Source organism: Macadamia integrifolia, unplaced genomic scaffold (assembly GCF_013358625.1).
Source record: "Macadamia integrifolia cultivar HAES 741 unplaced genomic scaffold, SCU_Mint_v3 scaffold1517, whole genome shotgun sequence".
Lineage (NCBI taxonomy): Eukaryota > Viridiplantae > Streptophyta > Magnoliopsida > Proteales > Proteaceae > Macadamia > Macadamia integrifolia.
Window position 1 is genome coordinate 81,768 of NW_024868244.1, and position 26,405 is coordinate 108,172.

A 26,405-nucleotide genomic window follows, 5' to 3' on the forward strand; every position below is an offset into this window, starting at 1 on the left:
TCCAGTGCACTTCATAGTATTTGGTAAGAACAAATTCAACCTCAATTTTGTCTTACATTTATATAGTAATTCCTTCTTTTCATCAACTTCAAAGGATAACAAAAAAAGATACCAAACCCTTGTTTTGAAATGCGCCACCAACCACTTGTGATCAAACATGCTTAATCGAGCATCTTGAAGTGACCAGCTAGAGACCAGGAAAGAATTGTAGCAAAAATAAGGCTTTTATCAGCAACCATAATTAAAAATAATAATAATTATAATTATAAAAAATAAATAAAATAAAAAAACGGCACTTAATTTTTCAAATTCAAGAGTTCGCCTCAACATCGAACAACTTGCCCTCCGATGGTCTAAGAATAGTGATGTTGTCATTTTTTTCAAAGCTAAAACTGAGTAAGTTAGGAGAACAGAAGAGAAGAAACAATGTTAGAAAGTAATAGTAAAAATTAGCAAAGAAATGCAACAAGGAAAAAGACTACTTTTTTGGTCATAGCAGATGACTCTTTCAAACTTGTAAACTGTCTCCTGGGAATTCTACTTCGGGGTGTATGCTCAAGGTTACATTCATCCACCATATGCACCATTTCATTCAAGTCAGCAAGTGTGTGGCGATAAAGAAGACAATGTTTGCTGGGACTGCATTCACAGAGATGCTCCCAGTGCTGCATAAGAGACAAATAAAGCTTGAGGATGAAGTGTTGCAAAAGAATTATATCTAACTACTAACAAAGGCTAACAGAAGCTTGACCAAGCTGAAACAGTCAATAACTACATTAACTCATTCTTTAAGGACAAGGCCAGAAGGCCCATAACTACAAGGAAGGTGAACAAGGCGCAAAAGCAACGGTTTACCAAGTGCCCTCATTTTTAATTCAATGATTAAATTTACAAAAGGAAACAGCTTGAGGCAACAAAACGAAACAAGCTCAGGAAAAGCCACAGAGCCAAGAACCCAATCAAAACCCACACATTTAAATATAATATTTTGTCATTTAAGACGAAATATCTTTCCTTCTTTTTTGGGGGGATGGATGGCGAGGAGGATATGTTAAATTAAAACCATACTTCTTTTATTACTGAATACCAAGGTTTGTGATTTCGAATTCTACCAAAACTTGCCATGTTTCAGCTGACCATTTCAGAGGTCAAATGTATTTTGGCCTAAAACTTCAGGGAAACCCTAATTAAGCATTTCCAAATTTTTTTGGAACTTCAGAATTTTTTTTTTTTTTAAAACCAAAATGGTAGTTTAGTTTCGTCAAACATTATTCTACACATAATTTAGTATTAGAACACAACAAAAATAATAAAAATAACTAAAATATGCAATAAGAATTAAGAAAATATTTTTAAAATTACATAATGACAAAGTGATGCGGTGCAAAGCCAGTCCAAACAGGCCCCTCATGCACCATTTCTTGGAGATCTATTCCATACAGAAGTTCTAACATTGACTTCTCAAGGAATATGACCATAAATGTGGCAAACAGTTTTCCTTTTGTAATTAGATCAGCAAATAATTTCAAATCAAACTATAGCTGAATTCACATACCTCCAGACACACAAAAGTAGATGGTCTGCAGCTGCAAACTACTGTCGAAAGATACAAGTACTGCTGGCATATTATGCATGTAGGATCCTACAAAAGCCACCAGGCATCACCAGAAAATCATATCCAGATCATTATCTCGCTATCAGAGCCACAGGCATCAGCAGCAAGAACATAATTACCTCTTCAGTACCCACATATTCAGGATGTTTCCTTGGAGACATAGGAGATGAACCGACAATGCCACATCTCCAGAGTCGCTCTCTCCAAGTTTTCTCTTTGGTGAAAATTCTTAACAATTCTTTCTTTAAATAAGGTGATACCTTGCTATCATAACCACTCTGCTAGATTCATCAACAAGGTAACAATAAAAAAGATGTGGCAAACAACTAAAAGAAGGAAAACAATATGATTAATTCTACAAAGAAATAAGACAATGGTCATTTTCAAGTTAAACAAACAAAAGGACATGTGACAATGAGATTAGATAGACATAACTAAATACAGGATTTTACACCCGTCAATCTGCAGTCAAATAGTAGGAGTATCCTGAGAAATAACTACAGGTAAAGCAAAATAAGCAAGCACCAAGGTAGGCCAGTGCATTAGACAAATAGGTATTTCCTAGTTCACCAAAAAAAAGGGTCAATATTGAGAGATTGAAAACAAGCTACAGATGAACTGTAGAATAGATAAAAAGCAGACAACCCCACCCTGGAAATCGCAGCAAGAATTTCCTTTTTTTTTTTTTTTGGGGGGGTGGGGTCATGTAGAGTCATTTTCTTGTAGAGCATATACCTTGGAGATACTGTTATAACTGTCCATTCTTCTTATTTCTTTAATAAGTAATAACATTTCTTTGCCTTTTTTCTTTTTAGTGAAGATCAGAATGAGTAAGGAAGCAGGCTCAGAGATCCAGAATGGTTACAACAGAAAGAAGAAGGTGTTAGCTAAACTTTATGGATTTCAAAGCTTTCTAGGAGAGAGAATTTTTGTTTTCCTTGCCTCCATCAAAAACCCGATGCTATACTCCGACCAAATGCTCCAGCAAATAGGAGCAGGGGGAAGTTTCCAGATGCTGCTTCTACAAGCACACAGATAACCCCTCCAATTTTAGAGCAGCATTGCCATCAGCAAGACTAGCCCAGAGTTGTCTTCAAGCCTGCGGAGTAAGCCCCCAAGCTTTCCAGGAGAAAGGGCAAGGCAGAAAGTAAAGACAGGACTTTCAGTTCAGTACCAAATAATATGCAATGATTGGGCATGGTCCAGCCCCTCAAGACAATCCGAGAAAGAATTTTGTCTTCGAAAACTGTCCTTAGAACCTCACTTCTCTAGGAACCTTTAGCTTCCATAAAATCTTGAACAAACAGATCTGATGCCAAGAACCATTACCTTTACCCTTTTTTTTTTTCCTTTACAGAAAAGGTAAGTGTTGGAATATCTATCCACGATAGGGGGAGTGTCCCCATCGTGACATGGTTATCTTAGTTACTTTCCAACTTAGATTAGGTTGTTTACTTTCCTAGTTAGACTAGATCTCTAATTTCCTAAATTAGAGTTAGACTAGGATTGTCTTTCCCATTCCACCTATGATTGTACTTGGATTTACTTATTATAAATATATAATGGATTGAGACTGCCAGAGACACATCGGCTGCTCCTCTCCCTTGCCGTCTCTCTTCTTCTTCCGTAATCCCTTTGTCTCTCTTCTTTCTTCTTCTTTGATTCTGGTTCTCAAATTTCTACATGGTATCAGACCCACGAAGAAACCTGTGTCTGATTAGTGTTGCTGAAAAAAAAATTCTCCTCTGTTATTGTTTAGTGCTACTGCTGGTTTCGTCTCAAGGGCAGGTTTCATATGGGTTTTGTATAAAAATCATACCAGGGATTGTGAAGTTGTTCTGCTGATTAGATGATCAAAGCTTCATCTAGGAAAGGGTCAATTGTCTGATTTTCTGATTGCTGATATTGCTGAACTAGGGTTCACTCGATCTTATTCTTGACTGCTGCTAAAATCCCCTATCGTGATCTCCCATCAATCGCTGCTACTAATTGAAGGCACAAGTTCTCTTTGCTGATATGGTTACTGTTGGTCGAAAACTACAGCCCATCAAAGCTGGATTGTTCTCCTTTGTAGCTCATTGGTTTGACCTGATATATTCAGCATAGTCTTCTCTTTGATCGGCGATTGCGACCCATTTGTTTCAGCCCCAAAGGATCCCTCTACCGTGAGTTCAAGATCAGGATTCATACCTGTTCTGTTCAGTACTGCCAGATCTGAGTTGTAGGAGCGACAACTCCTTTTTTGCTAGCTGTTTTGAGGAGGATTGTTGTTGGAGTCAAGAGAGCATATGGTTTTCCACCGTCGCCTGGAATCCTAGGCTGAACTGAGAAGAACTGCAGGACTTCCCTCCTCCACGAGGGTTTCTTGTTCTGCCATAGAGCTGCTGCGAGAGGTTGAAGACAACCCCAATCGTGAGTTGCTATATCAATCTCCCCTTTTTTTTTATTTTCCCAAATTTACCCCTCCTTTCTCCCTTTATTCGATTTAGTCCATATTTTACACTCCCTCCCTAGTTTACCCCTGTACCCCTGGACAATAAATCTAATTCCTATTATGTTTTAGCCCCACTTAGCCTGCCTAAAACCCCCTTTACAATTCTAGTTATTTCCCAAATTGCCATTATTTCTCATTATTTGAGCTATTTTTCAATCAGATGGGCTCATAAATGATCCAATTTCGATTTTCTGAACCCAAATCCATATCTAACCTTGAGATATTTACCAATAGCCCCATGAAATATTCTGGTTAATTATGATTCTGCCATTACCACTTGTTATTGCCTATTATGAACTGGATGGGTCTATACCAAACTCAATTAGGTATTTTAACCCCGGTTCCACATCACTTGGGGATTGCATGAAGTAATTACAAAATTGCCATTAGGCATATACATGTGCCATATTATTGCTCTGGTGGGCCCGAAATCACATCTTTGGGCTTGACAATGTTTTTGGCACCGGTATTGACATGTCATGCTAATTGGAGATTGTTTATTCAGCCTTGCTGCTGTGAGGTGGAGATTAGACATTATTTTATGCTCTTAGTTAAGGGTTTATTCGGGATGTTGATTATTGGAATTATTTGTTCATGTGTAATGCTACACGTAAGGGGGAGATTAGGGATTTTTATCTGTTGGAATTATTTGTTCACATGTAATACTACATATGAGGGGGGATTGGAGACTTTATCAACTCTGCACAATTCATCAATTGGAGATTATTATTAGTGAAGATTATTTATCTGCTCATGTCTTCAGTAACAATTTTAACTTTTGAAGGGCAAAACTAATGAAGCAATATCTTAAGATGAGGTGATCTCATAAGGATCTAAGTTGCTGCCCTCCATCTTTACCTCCGTCAAAGTATGATTGGTGTTTTTGAAGATTGACTGTCCACCTTGTGCAATTGAATTGATTCTTTTCTTTGAAGATCGAGTTCTTCCCTTATATTGAAGATCGTCTTCCCCTATTGGAAATAAAGTTCCGCAATTATTGGAGAGCATCCGTCATTGTTACCTGTCTGCTGCTATGGGGATTGTGGTTGACGATATCCACCGTTTCTGCGATTTTTTGTTCTTCCTTTTGGAGATCAAGTCTCCTCCTTTTGAAGATCAAACACTACACATGATGGTGATTATCTACCGACCATTTTGTTCGTTGTTGATGGTTCGACACAACCTTTTTTATCTATTGATGCTGCTAATGTTGATGTGCCTAAGTTGATATTGTTTCTATGGTGGTTGATTGAAGTTCCCACTATTCATTGGAGTCTACAAGACTAATGATGCATTTGATTTTCTATTTTCGATGGTCCAAGTTGGAGCTTTCTTTAGATACATGTATACTCCAGCTTGAGGGGGAGTGTTGGAATATATATCCATGATAGGGGGAGTGTCCCCATCATGACATGGTTATCTTAGTGACTTTCCAAGTTAGATTAGGTTGTTTACTTTCCCAGTTAGACTAGATCTTTAGTTTCCTAAATTAGAGTTGGACTAGGATTGTCTTTCCCATTCCACCTATGATTGTACTTGGATCTCCTTATTATAATGAAGAAAGAGAAGAAAATGAAGGTATCAATCACCACTTTCTTCAAGGAAATGCTTGTTTCTACAATTGGATTATCACACAGTGACATGCCGATCCTAGATTCATTAACTAGAACTTTTCCTATCAAGACATGGGATCCTAGTGGTCCTTGAGGACAAGGACAATTCAAGGGGGAGGGAATGTTATGTGTTACTTTTTATGTAGGGAGACTGCCAAAGACACATAGGCTGCTCCTCTCCCTTGCCGTCTCTTTTCTTCTTCCCTAATCCCTTTGTCTCTCTTCTTTCTTCTTCTTTGATTCTAGTTCTCAAATTTCTACAGCAAGGAACTGGACGAATTATAGCCAAAAAAAAAAAAAAACAATCTGTACACCCAAGATGCTGTAAAATTGAGATGACAAGCCATTTAATGTCGGTCACAAAGGCTTTAAAATAACAAAAAACACTGCCCATTATAAAATCAGCCCAATTATCCCATCTTTCAAACCCACATGTTGCCCAGTTTGATTATGTACTTTCCTTTCCTCTTCTTTCTTTCAGTTTGATTATGTACTATCTTTTCTTCTTCTTTTTTAGGATATTATGATCATGCAATTTCTTTCATTCACTTTCACCCATGTTAACTACTTTGTGATTAACTTTCCCATCTTAAACTAGAAATAATGCTTTCAGAGTATATCAATTGACAATAAAATAGTCTTCAGCATAATGGATTAGTCGAAGTCAGCCAATCCAACGGATCTGAGGCACCTAATACTGAATCAACAATACACATGCCCATGTCTAGAAAACATAGGTGCAGTCAAACATGTGAGTGCTGACTGCATGAGGAAAAAACAAGCTCTCATTAACAAATTTCAAAACATGCAGGCAGAGACACAACAAGGTTAACTTACCAAAATAAATCCCCCTAAAGCAAAAAAGAAACAACCGCCACCTATTTAAGTTAGCATCACAATAATGTATACCGAAGCTTGTGCTGGATCATGACAATCAAGATAGCATGAAACCTAAAGAAATGACAGATTATGGATCTGAACCTTGACCACCACACAAAGTAGCTCCTCATGAGATAAAACAGCAGCTTTGTGATACGACCGATACAGTTCAGCTCCAAGCCCACCATGAGGCAGCCAATCAGCAGGGGCAAAATTGACTGCCTCAGCACAGTTTAAGCCTGAAAGTGAAAGGATAGGGTGCTTAATGACAATTTTAGGAGCTAGTTATTACTCAATATCATTTGAGAATTCCTCCATAGAGAGACGTGAAGACTGTTAACAGCTCACCAAAATTGAAACCTCCATGGAAAGATCTGGGAAAAGTGATGACAAAGTTCCCAGGCTCCTAACACAGAAGAAAGCAGATACTGGAATTAATAATTCGCATTCAACAAATCAGACAAATAAACACCAACAATTCAAAGGAGAAAAGGAGTACGCAACTTAGAAAGTACATGGCCAATATTAAATGCATAGACTGAGCAAGTGAACAGTGCACCATCACCAAAAAGTAAAATATTACAGAAATTAGAAAGTACAGCACACACATTTAATGTGTAGCAGAGTGAGAGATTCAGAAATTCTAAAAAACCAGACCAGATTGCATGTTTGAGCAAGAGTTTGACCAGAATATGGCATATTTTGGTTCGGTAATACCATAGAACCGCATCAAACCAGAAGGTTTTGATGGTTTTCTACAACCCACAATAATCATCCAGTCCAATTTGAAGCTTGATGTTTTGTTTGATGTTTTCAGAAAATTTTACAGTTAGAACTAGAAGAAGTGCCGAATTGGATTTCCTCCGAAATGGATAGTCTAATAAAAATAAAAATAAAAAAACCCCGATCTCAAACTAGTAAGGCCAGCGAGAGATCAATCACAACAGGATAGAAAATAGGGACAAACAAATGTTGACTATTAAGAACAAAATTCTAACACTTTTTTTTTTTACATTTGAAGTAAGAAATATGTTAAGATTGTGTTTTTTACAGTTGTTTAGCACTTTAGCAAAGGGCTTATTTGTAATAGATGTTAAATCAAGGGTATACTTATCCCTAATATTATTTCATTAATATAAATATATTTTGTAGCCACAACTGGAGTATTCTGCCAATCGTGAGTAACAATTTTCTTCTCCCAGCTTGCGACACCTCCCTCTACATTATTAGCACTGATTTCCTGTAATTGATATTATTTCATGGTATCAAAGCGGGTTTAATCAGTTTTTGTCATCTTTCTTTTCTCTATTCTGAAAACCCTAAATGGTTTTCTCTTGCGGTGTGAAGCCATCAATTGCTGACCTTTTTTTTTTTTTTTTAACCATGAAACCCTAGTTAGTAATGCATAAAGAAAGGATTTTCACTGGTGATGATTGCTGCCCTTCTGAAGTACTGATGCAGTTGATGTTTACAAATCTTACATTCAAGATGAAGCCCTACCCTATGCATGAAGTTTACTGCACAAGGAATTAAAATTTTCTCACCTGTGATTTTTTTTCTCCATCCTGTGGCTGAAGGTTGGTGATGTTCCTGCTATCAGCACTTCTCCCGATTATTATATGCGGCTGTTGCTGCCTCATTAATTTCTGATCTACCTAATTCTTGATCAACAGATCAGTTTTCATTCAAGTTCTTGCAAAACCTTAATTTGGTCCACGATTTTCAAGAAACCTACTATCCTTGGTCTGATCATTGTGAGCATCGTGAGATTGTGCACTTTTTCTCTATATGTTGCCGGTTATTTGAGCAAATTTTCAGGTTTTTTCTGTCAAGTGTCAACCTTTACCCTATGCAATTTTAGGGCTTCTGTTGTCTATGACTTTTTGAAGAGCTGTCTCCCTGTGACTTGTTTCCCCATAGCTGCCTCAAAAAAGATTCAAAGGGTGCCTAAAAACCTAAGTTTGGATCATTCAACAAGTTGAAATCAGAGATTGAAAGAGATTTCACAAAAAATGTAGGTTTCTCAAAAACTTGATCTTTGTGTTTAAATCATTGTTTTTATTCTTATTTTTTTCCTATAATCAATGATTTAGGTAAAACTAACCCACCTATAAAGAAAGTTGAACCAACCAAAACCTGTGAAGAAGAAGAAGCAAAACCGAGAGAGATCTAAACCCACGGGAGTTAAGTTGACATGGCCATCTTAATGCCCACCTTTATTTATATTCCAATAAGCAGAGTCATGGTAGGAAACCTACTATGACTCAAACATCTAATTACAATCTAATAAGGAAAACAAAAAAAAAACCCTGGACTCTAAGACTCAACTCATAGCACAATAGGAACACTCCCCTATCGTGGACACTCTTTGACACCACCCATAGCATCAAACTTCATCATTCGCAAAGATTTGTACTAGAAATTTCACAGAAAAATTAAATTTATTTATGTTTATATTTTTTTTTTTTCTTTCAATTTCTTCCAAAGCCAAGTCCCATGCCCCTTTGGGTAAACATCATCTTAGTCATTCGTATTCTTGAAGACTCTTCCAGCTATGAGTTTGAACCAACCCGACATGTAACTATGTAAGAAACCCCATCTTTATAACAATTTCAATTGAATGCACTTATTTCATTACATTTATGTAGCAGTTCTCCATTTTAATATTTATGCATGGTACATTTTATATATTGCTTATTAATAATGTTTTTGCCCCGAATATGTATTTCCTTGTGTATCTTGACCACTTCCATGAGTATCTCACGTATCTTGCGTATCTCTGATACAATACGATATGCGAAACCAATAGTTTGAACTTTGGTCCCACCTCACAAGAGGCTTTGTTCTGGGGGATTATGAGGTGGGGGTTTAAAAAGAAAACAGAAGGAAAAAAAAATTCATGCTCACTTGCAGCAAACAATAGTCTTATGCCCATAAAACAAACCTGTAGTACACTGTAGACAGGAACACCATTTTCTTGCAAAACGGAGGGGTTCAGCATGGTGACAAGCTGGAAGAGCAAATCTGGCTGTGCATCAAATAGATCTGGGAGACTGTTCTTCATTACCTACAAACAAAAAACTGGAATTTGTTATGAACATTCATATAGTAAGAACAGACAGTCCAGATCAAATTCATTGCGCACCCATAGGAACAATATCATATGAATGTAGATAGCATGACCACAAGCAATAGAAAATATTGAAAATGAATCCATCTCACAGCAAGATATTCAAATCTGAAATAATCAAATCCAGAGAGTTGTTCACCTAATCAATAATCATGAATGAAGAAAGTCAGAAACACTGTAACTTCAGTATGCCTCCAGAATTTTATCGCTAAATGCTCAATAAAATTAATTAGACAATAACTAATTAGATAAAGTAACAACTTTGAACATATCCTAAGCTTCTGTAAATTAATTAGATTATAAAATTATTAGATAAATAACTACCCTGAACATATCCCAAGATTCTGCCTCAACAATTTTTAGATCAAACACCCACAAAATAAACTTAAACCAGATTATTGAATGATGATCCATTAGAAAGAAATGCATGCAATGACAATAAACCTAAACCAGACAATTGAATACCTGCTCAAAGGCATCAGCTTCGGTACCAGGGACACTGTACCAGCATTTTGGCTCTCCCCTAAAGGCATAAGATTAAATGTCAGCAGCGATACATGATACGAAAATGGAAAAAACTTATTTAACCAATTTTTACACAAGCAAAAGGAAAATTTCCACTACTTGAAGAACTACCACATGAAGAAAAATTTATCAATGCCAAATAACAAAAATTATACAGGGCATTGGTTTAGAAGTTTCTGTGATACTGATTTTTCGGCATGCCCTGTGCAAAAAAGCTAAAGGCTAATTAATTATGCATACAATTTGTTGACTATTCATGCCAAGATGTGGCCTTTTAAAGAACCACAAAAATGGGAACTTATATGATTGTATCACATGACATGTATCCACCAGAGATTAACCAGAATAAAAAACTCCAAACAGCAACCAGCAATAAGAAACTAATCAAAACGTAATTCAGTATCCAACATCAATACACAAAATGCCTTCAGGAGGTGATTGACCTTATCATGTCAAGGACAGCTAGATGGCTGTCACTTCATAAACCTCTCAAGTTATTATATTGACCACTTCTTGAAGCACTGGAACTAAGAAGCTTCATTGGGCGTGAGTCACATGCAAGTTCAGCATGTGTGGATCTCCACTCCCCGCAATATCATCAAGCTCAATGTTGAGGGAAGCTCTGTGGGTAAAACAGGGCCCACAAGTGGTGTTTAGTGATCATAATGGATGTGTTTTGTTGGCAATTTCTGGTCCTATTGGTAAAATTCATTCCATTTTGGATAAGCACAAGGTGATTATCAAAGGGTTCATAATCTCCATAGCACAATAAAATAATCATTGAAGGTGATTTGGAGACTGTTGTCTGTTGGCAGCAAGCTCGTTTGGTGGGCCTTGGAGATCCCTGTATTTCATTAGGAAAGCTAGGTCTTTATTCTTCTCAGAGAGTTTCTCCTATTTCTATTAATGCTCTAGCTGATTAGTTGCCTGCAGAGGGGTCACCAGGGAGCCTCTGTTGGGGCTTTATCTGGTTGTACAGCCATCATAGGATGTCTTTTTGACACAGCTAAGGATGCTCGTCTTATTGTTCTCATTATGTACTATCTCATGTACCTTCCTCCTTGTCTCAAACTCTCAATAATATCCCTATGTTATCTATCCATGAATAAGGGACCCTATGCAAGATCCTGAGCAACAAGGAGGCGCAGGGGATTTTTTTATTTTATTTTTTGTGGTAGGAGGAGACATCAGGATTAAACACAGTTGATTCCTGCATTCATATCTCACAATTTGGGGCAAAAAGCAAAACAAAAGAATTTTTAGCTCAGTGATCAAAAACGAAAGTGAAGACTGAACTCACCGAAGACACATGTCAAAGACACCTCACTCACTGGAAACTACAATAGTTATTGAATTTGAGTGTGATGGATGTATTGAATGGGCAAGCAGTAAATATTGGAGAATCTAACAGAAGAATCAAGCAGTGAAAGAAATCTGGAAAGTTTGCAATGAAGTCTCAACGCTAAGCTATCTTGAACCAGGAAAAAAAATTTCCCTTGCATAGCTGTATGGGTGAAGGTAGGTACAAAATTTTCTCTAGAATGAAGTACATCTGAAGACACTGACTAGTAACAAGTGACAATTGACAATCTGATCAACAGAGGACACTGGATTTTGAATGCTAGCCTAATTTGCCAATTGCATGCAGGGTTGGCTGCTGTGCACCTCTAATTGCAATGTCCTACACTGGCTAATATGGATGGGGTAATAATGTCCAACAATCTGAAGAAAATGTCATCCAGTTGGATGAAAATATATTTAGGATAAGAGGTCAAATGTGCAGGCTTCAATTCCAGGATCGTTGTTTGGAATACATGGCAGGGAGAAACAAAATAGTAACCGAAAGCAACGAAAAACATCCTTATAAGGTGCAAAAGAGTTCTTCAGGAAAGAACCCCAAGGGGGCTGCTCGGTTGGCAAAAGACCAATACCTCAAAATTAAGAGGTCATGAGTTAAACACTCCTTCGGGCCTACTAGTTAAAAAATATATATATGGAGTTCTTCAAGGAAGAATTTTGGCGGGTGTCTACTTACACAAAGTTCAGCAATTTGACAGATTTTTTTCAATTATGGAGAGAATGGAGAACTAATTTTGTAAAATTTTACTTTTGTGTAGGCTTATAGGGGCCAGTAAAGAATAGTCGGGTTTTCACCATTCTCCTTCCTTTGATAAAATTTCTGACATAAAAAATATAAAGAAAAGTAAAAAAGCAAAACCAAAATGCACTATTTAGTGGACATTCTGGGGATCGGGTTGGGGCGGGAGATGCTGACTAAGCATGGAGACCATCTCCATCAGACAATGGCCCCTTTCATGTCAACCTGCAGGCAGACGCTGGGGGCTCCAATAAGGATATTTTGCATATCATTTCTTTATGGAGCAATAGACCACTAGTATTAGTAGGCAACATCTATCACAGTTTTTAAGATATAGAAACTAACAGAATATTACTAACATTTGTCTGAAGTCCAACTCAAGGCTCAAGGTGAACATATCATTGCACCAGGTGGTCCCACTGGCATGAGTACAATCTGCTGTCAAGTTACCAGTTCCCATTGAAAGTTAAAGGAGATATTGACAAAACAACCAGACCAGTATGGCATCAAACCCCTCTTTGCAGTTTGCTGATGTGGTAGAGAATTCAAATGTAAAGAGGTAAAGCAGTAACCAAGCAAATTCCCATTCACATATGTGGTAACCAAAATCAAGTTAATTAAGGTAGCTTGGGAATATTAATAGAAGGTAAGATCAGTATGCAACCAATAGCTATTTTGCATTAGACTACAGTATTTTTCAAGGTTAGGGTTAGGCAGCAGGTTAAGATGGTGCTGAGTAAATATATTACAGTTTTGATGGTAAAGGTGGCTTTGTGGCAGCTGAAATTCTGTGCACAGGTACAAATATAGGAATTCTTAGGTTTAAAATCAGAGGGTATAAGTAGGGGGAAAAAAAAAGCGAAGAAGAAGCTAAAGATGAAGATAACTCTTAACAGCAGCCAAGAGTTCAAAACAAACACTGTAGTTCGAAATTTCAACGAAATGTCAAAATCTTGACAGTGTATTTCGGTTTCGACATTTATCAAAACAAAATAACATGCGAATTGAGGGGTCTTCAATGTTTCGGTTGCAACCAGGGTAAATCTAGTCAAAACAAAAAATGAACCTTGAAATACAAAAACCCCAAGAGTTCTAGAGCCATTGGATTTCACTTTTCAATTTATTTTAAATTTATGGAAAGAATCATGAAGTCCCATAAAAATCATGAATTATTTCGGGTTCTAATTTGTTTTGCATCACTAGATAGGAGATGGCAAGATGCTGCCCCAAAATCCAAAAGAAGTCGACAAAGATGATAAAAGGAAACTTCACAAGAAATTCTACATAAGAAACCTTAGGAAGAATGCATGGTACCCTCTAGCCAGCCTAAATGTAGCCTATCTGTGGTATGTCAAACATCACAAGAAATTATACATAAGAAACCTGAGGAAGAATGCTTGGTGCTCTCTGTCCAGCCTAAATGTAGCCTATCTGTGGTATGTTTTGGGCTTTTGGCAATGTTCACTTTGTTGGTTTCAAGTGATAAAATCTCGAAAAAGGAAAATAGAAAGGCTAACTTTGAGAGCAGGAGTCAAATATTGGACAAGATAATGACTGAACAATCACAAACATATGGGGCTGCCAAGTTTCAAATGGCAGGCTTGAATGGCTAGCAGGAAATGGGTCAACAGATAAACATATAGGATTATAAGAACAGGACATCTATGCATGGTTCGAAAACAAGCTGAAATTTCAGATATTTCGCTTTTTTATTTTTCTTTTACCAAAATGATATTACGGGAGAAACATGAAATAGACACAATTTCAGTCATTTCGGTAATTTTGTTTGTCGGTCCAAAAAATCAAGGATTAAAGTATCCCCAAAAGCCAAAGGGGGTCTAGGCATTAGGCAAATAAAAGATGTCAATTCTGTAGGAATTCTTAAGCTCATTTGGAGAACTGTATCTAGGCAAAAGAGCATCTAGGTTGACTGGATCCACTCCTATCACCTCAAACATCACTCCCCCTGGACTATCACTGTCCCTTCGGATAGTTCCCGAATCTAGAGGAAAATTCTTTCTCCATCCGTTGGCTCTTAATGCCATCTCCTTTTCCATAGATAATGGCCAGGCCACTTCCTTATGGATGGATCCTTGGCACCCTGCTAGTGTCTTTGCCTCCTTGGTTTCCCCCAGAACCATCTACTCCTCTGGTAATTCCAAGTTTGCTACTGTTTCCTGTATCATGTCCCCTCTAGGCTGGTCCCCTGCTTCTTCCGCTCCCCCCTTTCTTGACCTCTGGTCCTCCCTCCCTCCTTTCCCTCCTGGTCACCATGGTAGGGAAGATAAATGCATCTGGATCCACTCATCCAATGGGATTTTCTCTTCTGCCTCGGCTTGGTCCTTTGTTCGATCCTCTGGTCCCGTGGTTCCTTGGCGTAACCTTGTTTAGTTTAAAGGTAACATTCACCGCCACTCCCTTACTCTTTGGAGATGTTTCTCCAACTGCCTCTGCACCCAATCCTTCCTCATCAACCGCCATATCCCTATTCTCCCTCCCTGTTGCCTTTGTCCTCATGGCTCTGAGGACATCCCTCACCTCTTCTTCTCTTGTCCATTTTCCTCCTCCATCTGAAAATTGGTCCTCTCCAAATGTTGGTCTTCTTCGAGGTCTATTCTTCCTTTTTATAGAGAATGGATTTGGATTGACATAACCTTCTCGGGATCCTATATTTGTGACCCTATTGGGAAGATAGCTTTCTTTGCTACCATCAATCACATCTGGATGGAGTGAAACATCCGTAGATGGTCTTCCAACTCCCGCTCCTTAAGCAAGATTTGGAAAGCCATCTCCTTTGATGTTACCTCCAAAATCCCCCATAGGCTTGTTCCCAATTCCACTAGGAACAGTCATATCACTACCTCCTGGAACCTCCATATTGACACCATTCCCTATACTTAGCCCCCCCTTCTTGGGTTTTTGCTTAGGATTTCTTGTTGTTGATCCGGTTGTGGATCTAGTTTGATCGTAATTGTTATTTTTTGTTGTTTGGCTAGCCTTGGTCTAGCTCCCCCCCCCCCTTTTTTCTCCCCCCTTGTATATTCTTCCCCTCTTGCTAATGAATTTATTTATTCATCCAAAAATATATATATATATATATATATTTGTTAGGTCATTTTAAGAGACATATCTTATCATATCGGAGATACACGAGATATGCTAAAGATACGCATAGAAATGGACAAGATACACGTGTAAATACACTTTTGAATTAAAAAAATAGTATAAATAAGCAATATATAGCATGTATCATGCATAAACACTAAAATGGAGAACATCGCACTACTAGACAAGTGCATTCAATTGAAATTGTTATAAGGGATGAGGTTTCTTACATATAGTCTATTGCTATTGCTATTGCCATTGCCATTGCCATGAATCCCATGCTATTGTGGATTTGCCGAAAATAGGCACAATATTGTTGTTGGCAAAGCCCAATCTCAGTTTAACCCAGGAAATATTAGTGATTTTTCCTAAACAACTGTAGTCCCGCTTGCTGGTAGGCAGCCCGTAGGAGTTGCAAGGGGGCAAAGCCCCTCGCCCGAAATTTTTCTAGGAATCGTTTACTAAGGGTATTTTTGTACTTTTTGGGATAAGGGTTTCTCTATGTAATGCGTGAGAGTTATATATAAGGGGTTATCTCGAAAGCATGGTTCTAACTCAAGCTCGAAACCAAAATTTAGGTCGAAGTTCCCGAAACCTAGTCGAAACTAGGTATTTTTTCTAGGCTTTTGTTAGAAATTTGGGCCGAAATTTGGTTCGAAATTTTGGAAATTTCCAATATTTGCGTCAAAATTTCAAAGATTTAAAACTATACTCGATGTGAGGGTTTTAAGATGATGGTTGCATAAAATAAGTCCTGCCCCTTTTTTATCATCTGATACGGCTCGATACAATATAACACATTTTGATACAGTTGGATTTTAAATGTTTGTGTATGGTATGTATCGAACTATATCGTTACGTATCGTAGTGTATCGAGCCGTATCATATGACACGGTACGATATAGTTCGGCGCCCAAAAAAAAGATTATGTATCATATTGGTATTGTATCGTACCCAATGTTCAAAAACTCGTTTCATTTCGGTGTTTCAATGGTTTTAAAACCACCTAAATACCAAAATTTTGCCGAAACAACATACTTTTTCCATGTGTTTTGCTTGGCTATTTTGGGGAGCTAATGGCCGAAATTAATGAAATGAGCAAAACAAAATGATCGAGATGACCAAAATTTAAACAATATAGTGCTTTTTTTTTTTCAAACCAAAATTTCGGCAAGATGACCGAATTGTGTCTTTTGTGTTTCATACGCAGTTTCATTTCGGTAAAAAAAAAATTACCCAGCAAGTTTTCAAACCATGATTGTATGGATAACGACCAATATGATACACACCAGTACTTTGAACCACACAAAAAATGCACTATTTCATTGAAATTTCAGTCATTTCGGCCACATTTCGTCTCGCTCAATTGACAAATTTCGGTTATTTCGGTCATTTTGGCCATCAGCCCCCCAAAATCCCAAGCAAAAAACATGGGAAAATACATTGATTCAGCAAAAAAAATGGGTATTTCGGTACTCTTGGACTGACCAAAACGGTGAAATGAAACAAGTTTTTGAACCTTGTATCTATGAAGTGTTTGGGACTTCTGTTGGGCTGTCTTCAATAAGCATTCAGGTCATAATTTCAAGAGATGGAGATGATCAGCAGAAAACCAAAGTTCATAGCCTTAATCGTATTGAAAAGAAGCTAAGAAAATATATGACGAATGGGGGAGACTAGATGGTCATTGATTTTTACTGGCCAAAAGTCTTAAAGAGGGGAAAAGGAGGAGGAAGATAAATTGAGAGGTATCACTTCAAAACTCAAGCATTAAGGCTTTTCACGATTCCGAACCAAAATGATGCAACATTATTATGATGCTCAGTCACATGGGATTATGTTTTTAGCATGAAATTATTGTGTATGAGCAGTACTGTCTTTGGAAATTATTGAGTTCCTCCGGAACTTCTATTTTATTTTCTTTAAATTTAAAGAGGTGTGGTGTAGATGGTGGTCCAGTCAGTGTTGGTATTATTTCAACAAGTTTTGGTGTTCTAAAGAATGTTGTTCAGTCTTCGCATGAATTCAGTTATTTATTAAGTTGAGGCCCAATTGGGTTATAAGGAAGTAAACTGAAATGAAAGTTTCACCGATAAAGTGAATCAGTAAAAGAAAAAAGAAAAAGGACACTTTCCACTAAAGTGATTTGTTGGAAGGTGGATAGAATTGCTGATCCTTGTATTATTTTTCTAAATAAAGGCATTGCTTACTTTACTTCACTTAGACCCCCTTTGTTTGAAGGATAAAAAGATGTGGGAAACTTGTGAGGGTGCATCCACACGTTGTGGGTTGGATTGACAAGGGAAGAAAAGGAAATAATGAAATATGTAAATTTTAGTGGGGTGGGCTTTTACGGAAAGAGAGGAAATGGAAGTGGGGAGGTATACTATGGGAAAGAGAGAGAATAGAAGGACGAGAGAAAGAGACACATAAAACAAATTTCCATGAAGTTCTACCAAAATTGGTAGAACTTTGGAAGTGAGTGGGGTGGGAAAAGCCAAGTGCCACATCAACAAACAACAATTATTACATTAAATGACCTTGTCTAGTAAATTTTCCACCCCACTTATCTAAACACACATATTTGTGGTAGTTTGTGTCAAACAAATACAAGTTTCCCACCCCCTTTTTCCTTTTCCACTTTTCTCCGTAAAAAAATCAGGGCCTTATGGCTATTTCCACTCTCCCGTTCTTCTTTCTATAAATAATTGTCGGTTTTTTAATATTCTTGAATTTAAATGCAGGGCTTCCTTTCTGGACAGCAATCGTCTAGTATTTCTACCATATTTATAGTTGTTTTCCTCCATCAATAAATGCTTGCAATATTTTTTTCCTTTCCTTGGAATTCTTCACTGCTGCAGTGCTGCAAGTCCCAAGCCAGAATAAAGGAGGATGGTTGGTGCGTCAAGTCAATTAGCATGCACCGGATAAAACCATAGCAAACCCTTGCACATGGATTCTACAACCTCATATTATAAATGTTATGCTACGGTGTTCCCCGTCAAAATAAGTGACACTCTACACTATCGCATAGGTGTAGTGAAAAGTGAATAAGGGTTAGCTAGGGCGTCCCCCGTAAGCGACGAGCCACATCAGCGCCTAGATGCAATGACAAATAGGCAAGGGTTCTCGCACGATGGACGAGTGCAAGTAAAGAAGCTAATCTAAAAGCGTAGGATTAGATTAGCATCTTGGGACATTGGATCTTTAATGAGTAAGAGTCTAGAATTGATAGATGTTACAAGGAGAAGAAGGATTAGCATAGCCTATATTCAAGAGACTAGATGGGAAGGGTTAAAAAAAACTAAGGAGTTGGACAATTTTAAACTTTGGTATATGGGGGAGAAAAGTAATAGAAATGGTGTGAGCATAGTAATGGATAAAGATTTAAAGAATGATATGGTGGATGTTAAAATATTCAGAGATGGGATTATATACATCAAGCTTGTGTTGGAGAAAGAGGTTGTCAATATAATTAGCGCTTACACACCTCAAGTAGGATTGGATGAAAGTATTAAGTTACAATTTTGGGAACACATTGATGGATTGTGCAAAGTTTTAGTCAAGGTAAAAGGTTATAATAAAGGGTGATCTATCTGAAAATGTTGGGAAAGATAGTAGAGTCTATGAAGGCGTACATAGAGGATATGATTTTGGAGAAAGGAATAAGGAGGGGATCTCACTTTTAGATTTTGTCGTGGATCTCAGTTTTAGATTTTGTTGTGGCTTACGATCTATCTATTGCAAAAACTTACTTTGAAAAGAGAAAGGAGCATTTAGTTACCTTCAAAAGTAGTGAGAATCATAGTAGCCATATAGATTTCTTCCTAACAAGAATGTCTGACAGATTGTTATGTAAAGACTATAAGGTTATACCAGGGAAGAGCCTAGCCACACAACATTAGATTAGTTGTCATGGATATGTGCCTCACTATGCAGAATCGTAAGAAAGGTGAGCTTATTTTCCCTATGATAAAATGGTGGAGCTTAAGACTTAAAAGGGGATACTTCGAAATCTTTTACTGATAAAGTTATCAAACAAGGAAAATGGGACTTCAGACACTAGCACGATGTGGAACGAGACGACTACTTGTATTAAAAAAGTTGCTAAAGATGTCTTGGGTGAATCAAAAGAAAAACAGCATTCCTCTAGGGAGACTTGGTGGTGGGATGATGAGGTTCAAGCAGCCATTGACACTAAGAAAGCTAGTTTAAGACGTGGCAAAGGACTAAAGAAGTAGAGGAGCTACAAAGGTATATATATTTGCCAGAAATGAAGCTAAGAAAGATTGTGCGAAAGGCAAAGGCAAAGAGATATGATCATCTTTATAATAATCTAAGCACAAAGGAAGGGGGAAAAGCTACTTATAACTATAAGATAGCTAAAATGTGGGAAATGAAGAATAGAGATCTCGACCATGTTAGACGTACTAAAAGTGAAGATGATAAAGTACTAATCAGGGACGAGGACATAAAGGAGAGATGGAAAATTAATTTCTACAACCTACTAAATGAAGATACTTCGAGTAATAATGTCCTGGAAAACTATATTACCATCAAGACACCATAATCCACATGTTGTAGATATATACGAAATATCAAGGTGTCTAAAGTAAAAAAAGCTTTAAGGAGGATGGAAGTAAGCAAGGAACAAAGCCCAAATGAGGTCCCAATAGAAGTGTGGAAGATCTTAGGAATATGTGGTCTAGCTAACCAAGTTGTTTAATAAGACTATGAGCACAAGGAACATGCACAATGAATGGAAGAGAAGCATTGTGGTTCCGATTTGCAAAAATAAATGCGATATTAAGAGATGCAATAACTATAGAGGCATAAAACTAATGAGTCATACTATGAAATTATGGGAGAGGGTTATTAAAACCCACCTGAAAAAAGAAGCTACTACGAAAACCAATTTGATTTTATGCTAGGAAAATCCATGACAAAAGCTATTTACTTACTCAAGAGACTCGTGGAAAGATTAAGAGATTGCAAGAAGGATCTCCATATGTCCTTTATTGACCTAGAAAAAGCTTACGACATAGTCCCAAGAGAGTTAATTTGGCAAGTACTAGAGAAAAGAAGTGTATCAAGTAAATGAGTAGACATAATTAAAGAAATGTATGATGATGTGGTGATTAGTGTAAGAACTGTGGGGGTTAAGGCAGTGAATTGCCAATTACAATTGGGTTACATCAAGGATCGTCTTTAAGCCCCCTTATATGTTTGCGCTTATTACGAATGAATAAACCAAAGACATCCAAGATGAGGTTCATTAATGCATACTTTTTACTAATGATAATGTTTTGCTGGATGAGATAAAAGCAGAGATTAACACCAAGTTGGACTTATGGAAATCAACCTTGGAATCAAAAGGTTTTAAGATAAGTAGAACGAAGAATTATTTGGAGTGGAACTTTAGTTACACGAGGATAAATAATGAAGTGGTAAAAACTAAGATGAGAGACGTTCCACAAAGTGATTATTTTAGGTATATGGGCTTAATCATATATAAAGAAAGTGATATAGAGGATGAAATGACATTTCACAAAGAATTAAAATAAGATGGATGAAGTGGAGAGGTGCTTCTGGAGAGTTGTGTCTTGTGTGGTTGAAATATTCCTTTAAAACTAAAAAGAAAATTTTATAGGACATTCATACAACCGGCTATGATGTATAGTGTAGAATGTTGGGCAGTTAAGAAGCATCATGTAGATAAACTCAGCATAGCAGAGATGAGGATGTTGAAATGCATGAGTGGTAAAACTAGTAAGGGAAAAAGTAAGGAATAATCATATCAGACTGATTTGGGAGTAGCTCTGATACATGATAAGCTACAAGAAAGTCATTTGAGGTAGCATAGACTTGTTCAACAGAGGCCTTTGGATGCTCCAATTCTAATATGGAGGAGTGACTTGATTCATTGAAGGAACTAAAAGAGATAGGAGGCCTAGGGGCAGATCTAAAATGATCTTTGAAGAAGTAGAGAGGAAAAACATGCATAGCTTAGGGCTTGTATCAAGTGTGATGTCAAATAGAGTTGATTGAAGGGCAAGGATCCATGTAGCCGCCCATTTAGTTTGGGATAAGGCTAAGTTGTTTTTGTTGTTGGAATTCTCCATTGTTGTACATGAGAACTCTTTGCTTTTAGTTGTTGATAAGCAGGTAGTAGTTGACCAATCAAATCCAGTCCGATCAGGAATCTTTGGAATATAGTTTCTAGTTATGTGTAATTCTTGAATATGAAATATGATAAAGTTTTGATATGATTTGACTCTACTTATTCATAGGTTTCTGGCCCTAGAAAGTGCACACAGTCACTGTTTTGAGTGTTTGGCCCACCAATGCTTCTTTTTTTTTTTTTTTTTTTGTGGGGGGTGGGGGTTGTGGGTGAGGATAAATAATAAACTCATTACCAAAAAGAAAGGAGACAAGGAATATACAGACTCTAAGGGGAAATGAGAAAATAGAATGGAAAAACAAGGCCAACAAGAGAGGTCAGTGAACCCCATTAAGGGGGAGATGGAGGATGGAGAGGGGAAGAACCCCTGGAGACAACAATAGGTTTGTTCCAAGGGAAATCCCTTATAGACAAGGGGGAGTCATCTGAGCTTGGGGCTAACGTCAAAGAGATGGCATTCCAAATTTTTTCAAGAGAGCGGGAATTGAATGTCCATCTACCAAGATTTCGTTCCATCCAAATATGGTTGATAGTAGCACAGAAAGAAAGTTTTCCATCCGTTTCGCGAATAATAGAACCAGCATAAGTCATGTCAACCCAAATCCATTCCCTATTAAGGCCAAGGATACACCTTTTGCTAGGCCAACAATATTTAAAAACTCTTTTCCAAACAGAGGAGGCAAATGAACAATTGAAGAAAAGGTAATTGGTCCTCAAATCCATTCCAACAGAGACAGCAAGAAGGAGAGACTTGAATGTGTCTATAAAGAATGAAGGATTGGGTGGGAAGGCAGTTGGAGCGGGCTCTCCAGCCAATAAAACTATGTCAAGGGATGTGACCAGTGAACCACACAATCTTGCACCAAGGGGCAAGAGGATTGGGGAACGGATAAAATTCCAAGTTGGGGAGGAGCTAAAGATACTAGAAGGAGATGGGGACCAAATAACTTTGTCGCCCCTTCCCTTATGGCCAAGGGCATGGAGGGAAAGGAAACCAGATATCAAAAAGAGAGGGACTAGGTCTCATTAGATAAAATAGAGGCAAAAGGTGAGTCTTTGTCCAGGCCGGAGGAGTAAATAGATCCAACGCCCACCATGGAGAGGGGGACCCCAAAGAGATGCAAGTTGTCTAGCCAGAGAGGTGGAGATACAATCAAAGATAGATGATCGGATGATAGAGAGGGCAATGGGGTGAAGGCTGAGAATATTACGCCAAACCCAGGAAGAATCAGAGTGAGGGGAGACAGTCCAGATATAATCTTTTCGAAGAAAAGGGGAGTAGACCCAAGAATTTCAAATGCTACTATGCTAGGAAACTAGCTACCAAATGAGCTTAAGGGTTCCCGCCAGTTGACATCATGAATTCTGCGAGTACCAAGGCCTCCTTCAAACTTGGGGGGACAAATGGAGGAACATCTAATGGGATGGAGGATGACCCACCAATGCTTTATTAGAAGGGCTCGAGTCTACTCTGATATCCTAGAGTTCCATTCGTTTAGTTACCTATTGAACTGTTGGATTGATTTAAACAACTAGTTGGACCCAAAATTCTAAGCTTAATTTTTTAAGAATTCTACAGCTAAATTGGCCCCATTACCCATAGTTTGAGAATTCGATTTTGACCTTGGTCAATATTTTTGTCGAAATTCGACCAAAATCTGGTACATTTCTGTTGGATATTTCGGTCGGATATTTCGGTCATCAAATGGCCATATTTTGGCCTGAAACTTTAAGAAAACCCTAATTAAGCATCTCTAAACATATTTGAACCTTTAGATTGTTAAAAAAAGTACAGTTTGGCTTTAGACCCTAGAAGAATCTCTCAAAGTCCATGACAACAGCCCTATAAATGGAAATTTTGAAATACTAGGAAATTTGGCTAATTGACGCTTCAAATCCACCTAAATGTTGAAGTGGAAGCTCCACAATTAACCACCAAGTCTCGATTCAGTATTAAAATGGAGGACTTTGCCAAAAAAAATTTTGAGGTTTTCAAGTAGCTCTAGCGTTCTTAGATGAAAGGGGAAAATCTTAATTTTTTTTCCTACACGAGTCAAAAAGACTGAAATTTTGATCAAAATTTCAGACGAAATATGGTATGCATGTAGAGTCAAACCAAATATTCATAAAATTTTGGTCGAAACATGTTATATAAGGCCATTAAACCTTCCTGCATCAAAGAATGGGCCAAACATTTTTTTTCAATGGATAACTTGTAGAATCTTGAGAATAGAAGTTTCCAAAATTCAGAGTATATGTTGATATGGGTTATTTTCAAGTGAACTGGCTGTTAGCTAGGAATCTGGAGGAATAGAAAGATCTCATCTGCCACATGATTGACCAGCATCCCAGTGAAAAGTATCTTTTCTAAGTCAATACGTGTAGTCTTTGAGCTACTATGCACAGACTTCGTGCTCCTTTTGTCTACACCTTTTAGTTTAATTTTTAATGCAAAAGATAAAGGACCCAAATATCTATACAGCCTCATAATAAATTTCTAGAGAAAAATGTGTATGAGAAATAAAAGACGGTGCCTTGTAAAGTTGTAATACAATATAAGCCTAAAGATCAACACAATCAACTATATTATGAGGTGCATTTTTAGCCTCCAAGTGACCAATGAAATGTAAACTGTTAACACATCCAACGAAGAAATAATATCCTATTAACTTTCAGGAGGATGTGTTCACAAATAGTAGTTCTCATATATCACATGTAGTGTGGCTAGTGCCTAAGATCATACTGGATTACAGAAAAACTATTGATAACCATTTATTTTCATAAGCCAATGATCAAAGTGACTGAGTCACTGAAGCAATCACTAACTTCTCTCCAAACTTCTCCATGATTTGCAATGTTTATGGTAGCAAATATAAATTTGATTTAAACCATACAAAAAAAAAATTATTGATCCCTTTAAAAAATATTCTTAATAGTAAAGAATAATATCAATAGAGAACAAAATGACATTCGATTACAAGGAAAAGAAAAGGTACACAATTCATACATACCAGTGCAGATAATTCATTGAATAAAAGCAATGATCTTCAAAATGCCAACAGAAGGACGAAAATAGCATCCCAACATACAACCAGGGCACCATAACACCAGCAATATTATGGTGAACTGCACGAAGCATTGAACCTTGCAATTTGGGCAAGTTATTGAGGTTCCACGGGCTAGCAGTATATTCATCCCATACCTCAGCAGCAATGGATGGAGGCCTTGGATCATTGATGCGAGGAAAACCACTTCCATACCTAGATGTATCCAAGTCACTACCATACATAACTTCAACTTCACCCACTGTCCCCTCCACAATCTCCCAAAATTTTTTTTCAATTTGTAAGCGGGAAGCACAAGCTGACCCAAACCATTTCCTTTTGGATCGATCAGCCAAACGCCCAAAAGCTTCGAGTGAGAAACATTTGCCAGGTACAAAACCGAAGCTATCCTTATCCGAGTTTATACAATCTAAGCAATACCAGTTTCCCAGTGGTACCCGTTTTAATGGCGGCGAAAGACAATAGATATGCCAGCCCTTATTACACCTATCACACAAAAGCATAACTTCTCCATGAAACCCACTCCTACATTGTTCGCATATCTGATCAAAGTCATCTTCCTCCTCTGGTTTACCAACTTTAACACTCTCTCCATCAGAATTCTTTCGCCTCCTTTTGGAACTGGAAACATCCGACCCCTGTGCACTCTTCCTATCGCCTTGCATTCCTTTCTTACATTTTTTCACAGGTTTCTCACGACTCAACCGACTATGATAAATCTCATAATCATATAAATGCTCTCGATACAATTGACACAAAACATGCTTTGAGCATTCTGAAATCTTCTCAACCAAATTCACAAACCTAAAAACCTCTCCCCATTTCTTCTCCTTGACAACCTTATCGTAACCTCCGTAACGTTTAACGGCATTAAAAAGCTTACACAAATCCAATTCCTCCCCTTCAAAAACAGCCCTCTTCTTCAACCTCCTTCCACAGTGATCTTCCAAAAATCGGTTGTACTCCAATTCAAATGTATCAGGATCACAACCAGCAGAACGCACCTGCAACTGATGAATCGCTTGTGTCTTCGTGGGAAAGGTAAATGATTGTAAGTCAAGAGCAAATGGAGGTTTCCAATTCTTGGGTGGTACGATTCTACAGATCCCATAAGGCTCTGCTTGTGGTCTGATATTGTATATAAACTCTAGAGGTTCCTTAAATTCCTCTTCCGTTGGATAAAAAACAGGAGCTTGTGGGATATTCAATGCTCCAGGTGAAGAAGAAGTAGTAGAACTGTGCCCTAAAACCCCCTGTTCAACAGCCCTAGGTCTTCCTTTCCCCATTAAAAGCAAGAACCATAGAGACCAAGATTGAAATACCAAAACACACGCTAACACCGAAGCTCTTTCACTAAAGGCTATGTGACGAGCATATCCACTGGGAAAGATAAATAAAAATAATAATAATTATTTCTTCTAGGGTTTAGTTGTACCTTTCTGGTTTTAGGAACTCCAGCTATGAGCTCTAATGGCGAAGAACGATGGATTCGCCTGCGTTGATTTCGGGAGATCAACTCTGCTCTCAAGTCTGTGCCTAGTGGGAGAGAGTGTTTTCCGTGGGAGATTTTGATGTTAGGGAAGAAAGTCGTTATAGGTTTACAAATATGAGGTTTCAATTTGGGGATTAAATGTTGCTGAAATTACGGAAATATCATGATGGGTCTATTTTAGGTTTTTAGCCTTTGGGTTATCTAATCC

The 26,405-nt window shown here is 37.7% G+C and overlaps 1 protein-coding gene across 4 annotated transcripts in view; it reads right to left on the reverse strand.

Annotated features, from left to right (window-relative positions):
* LOC122064092 (lysine-specific demethylase 5B) overlaps positions 1-26,405 on the reverse strand; it is a 61,834-nt gene extending 35,429 nt beyond the window's left edge. The window contains exons 1-8 of one of the 4 annotated variants that reach the window (XM_042627801.1): positions 24,652-26,405; positions 10,197-10,254; positions 9,546-9,668; positions 6,950-7,007; positions 6,704-6,840; positions 1,735-1,893; positions 1,556-1,642; positions 483-665 (exon numbers count right to left, since the gene is read on the reverse strand). In XM_042627801.1, coding sequence (XP_042483735.1) covers positions 483-665; positions 1,556-1,642; positions 1,735-1,893; positions 6,704-6,840; positions 6,950-7,007; positions 9,546-9,668; positions 10,197-10,254; positions 24,652-25,991 — 2,145 coding nt within the window. In that variant the 5' untranslated portion in view covers positions 25,992-26,405. Of the gene's footprint in view, positions 1-479; positions 666-1,555; positions 1,643-1,734; positions 1,894-6,703; positions 6,841-6,949; positions 7,008-9,545; positions 9,669-10,196; positions 10,255-24,651 lie in introns of all 4 variants that reach the window. The other 3 variants (XM_042627802.1, XM_042627803.1, XM_042627804.1) reach the window with 3 other exon arrangements.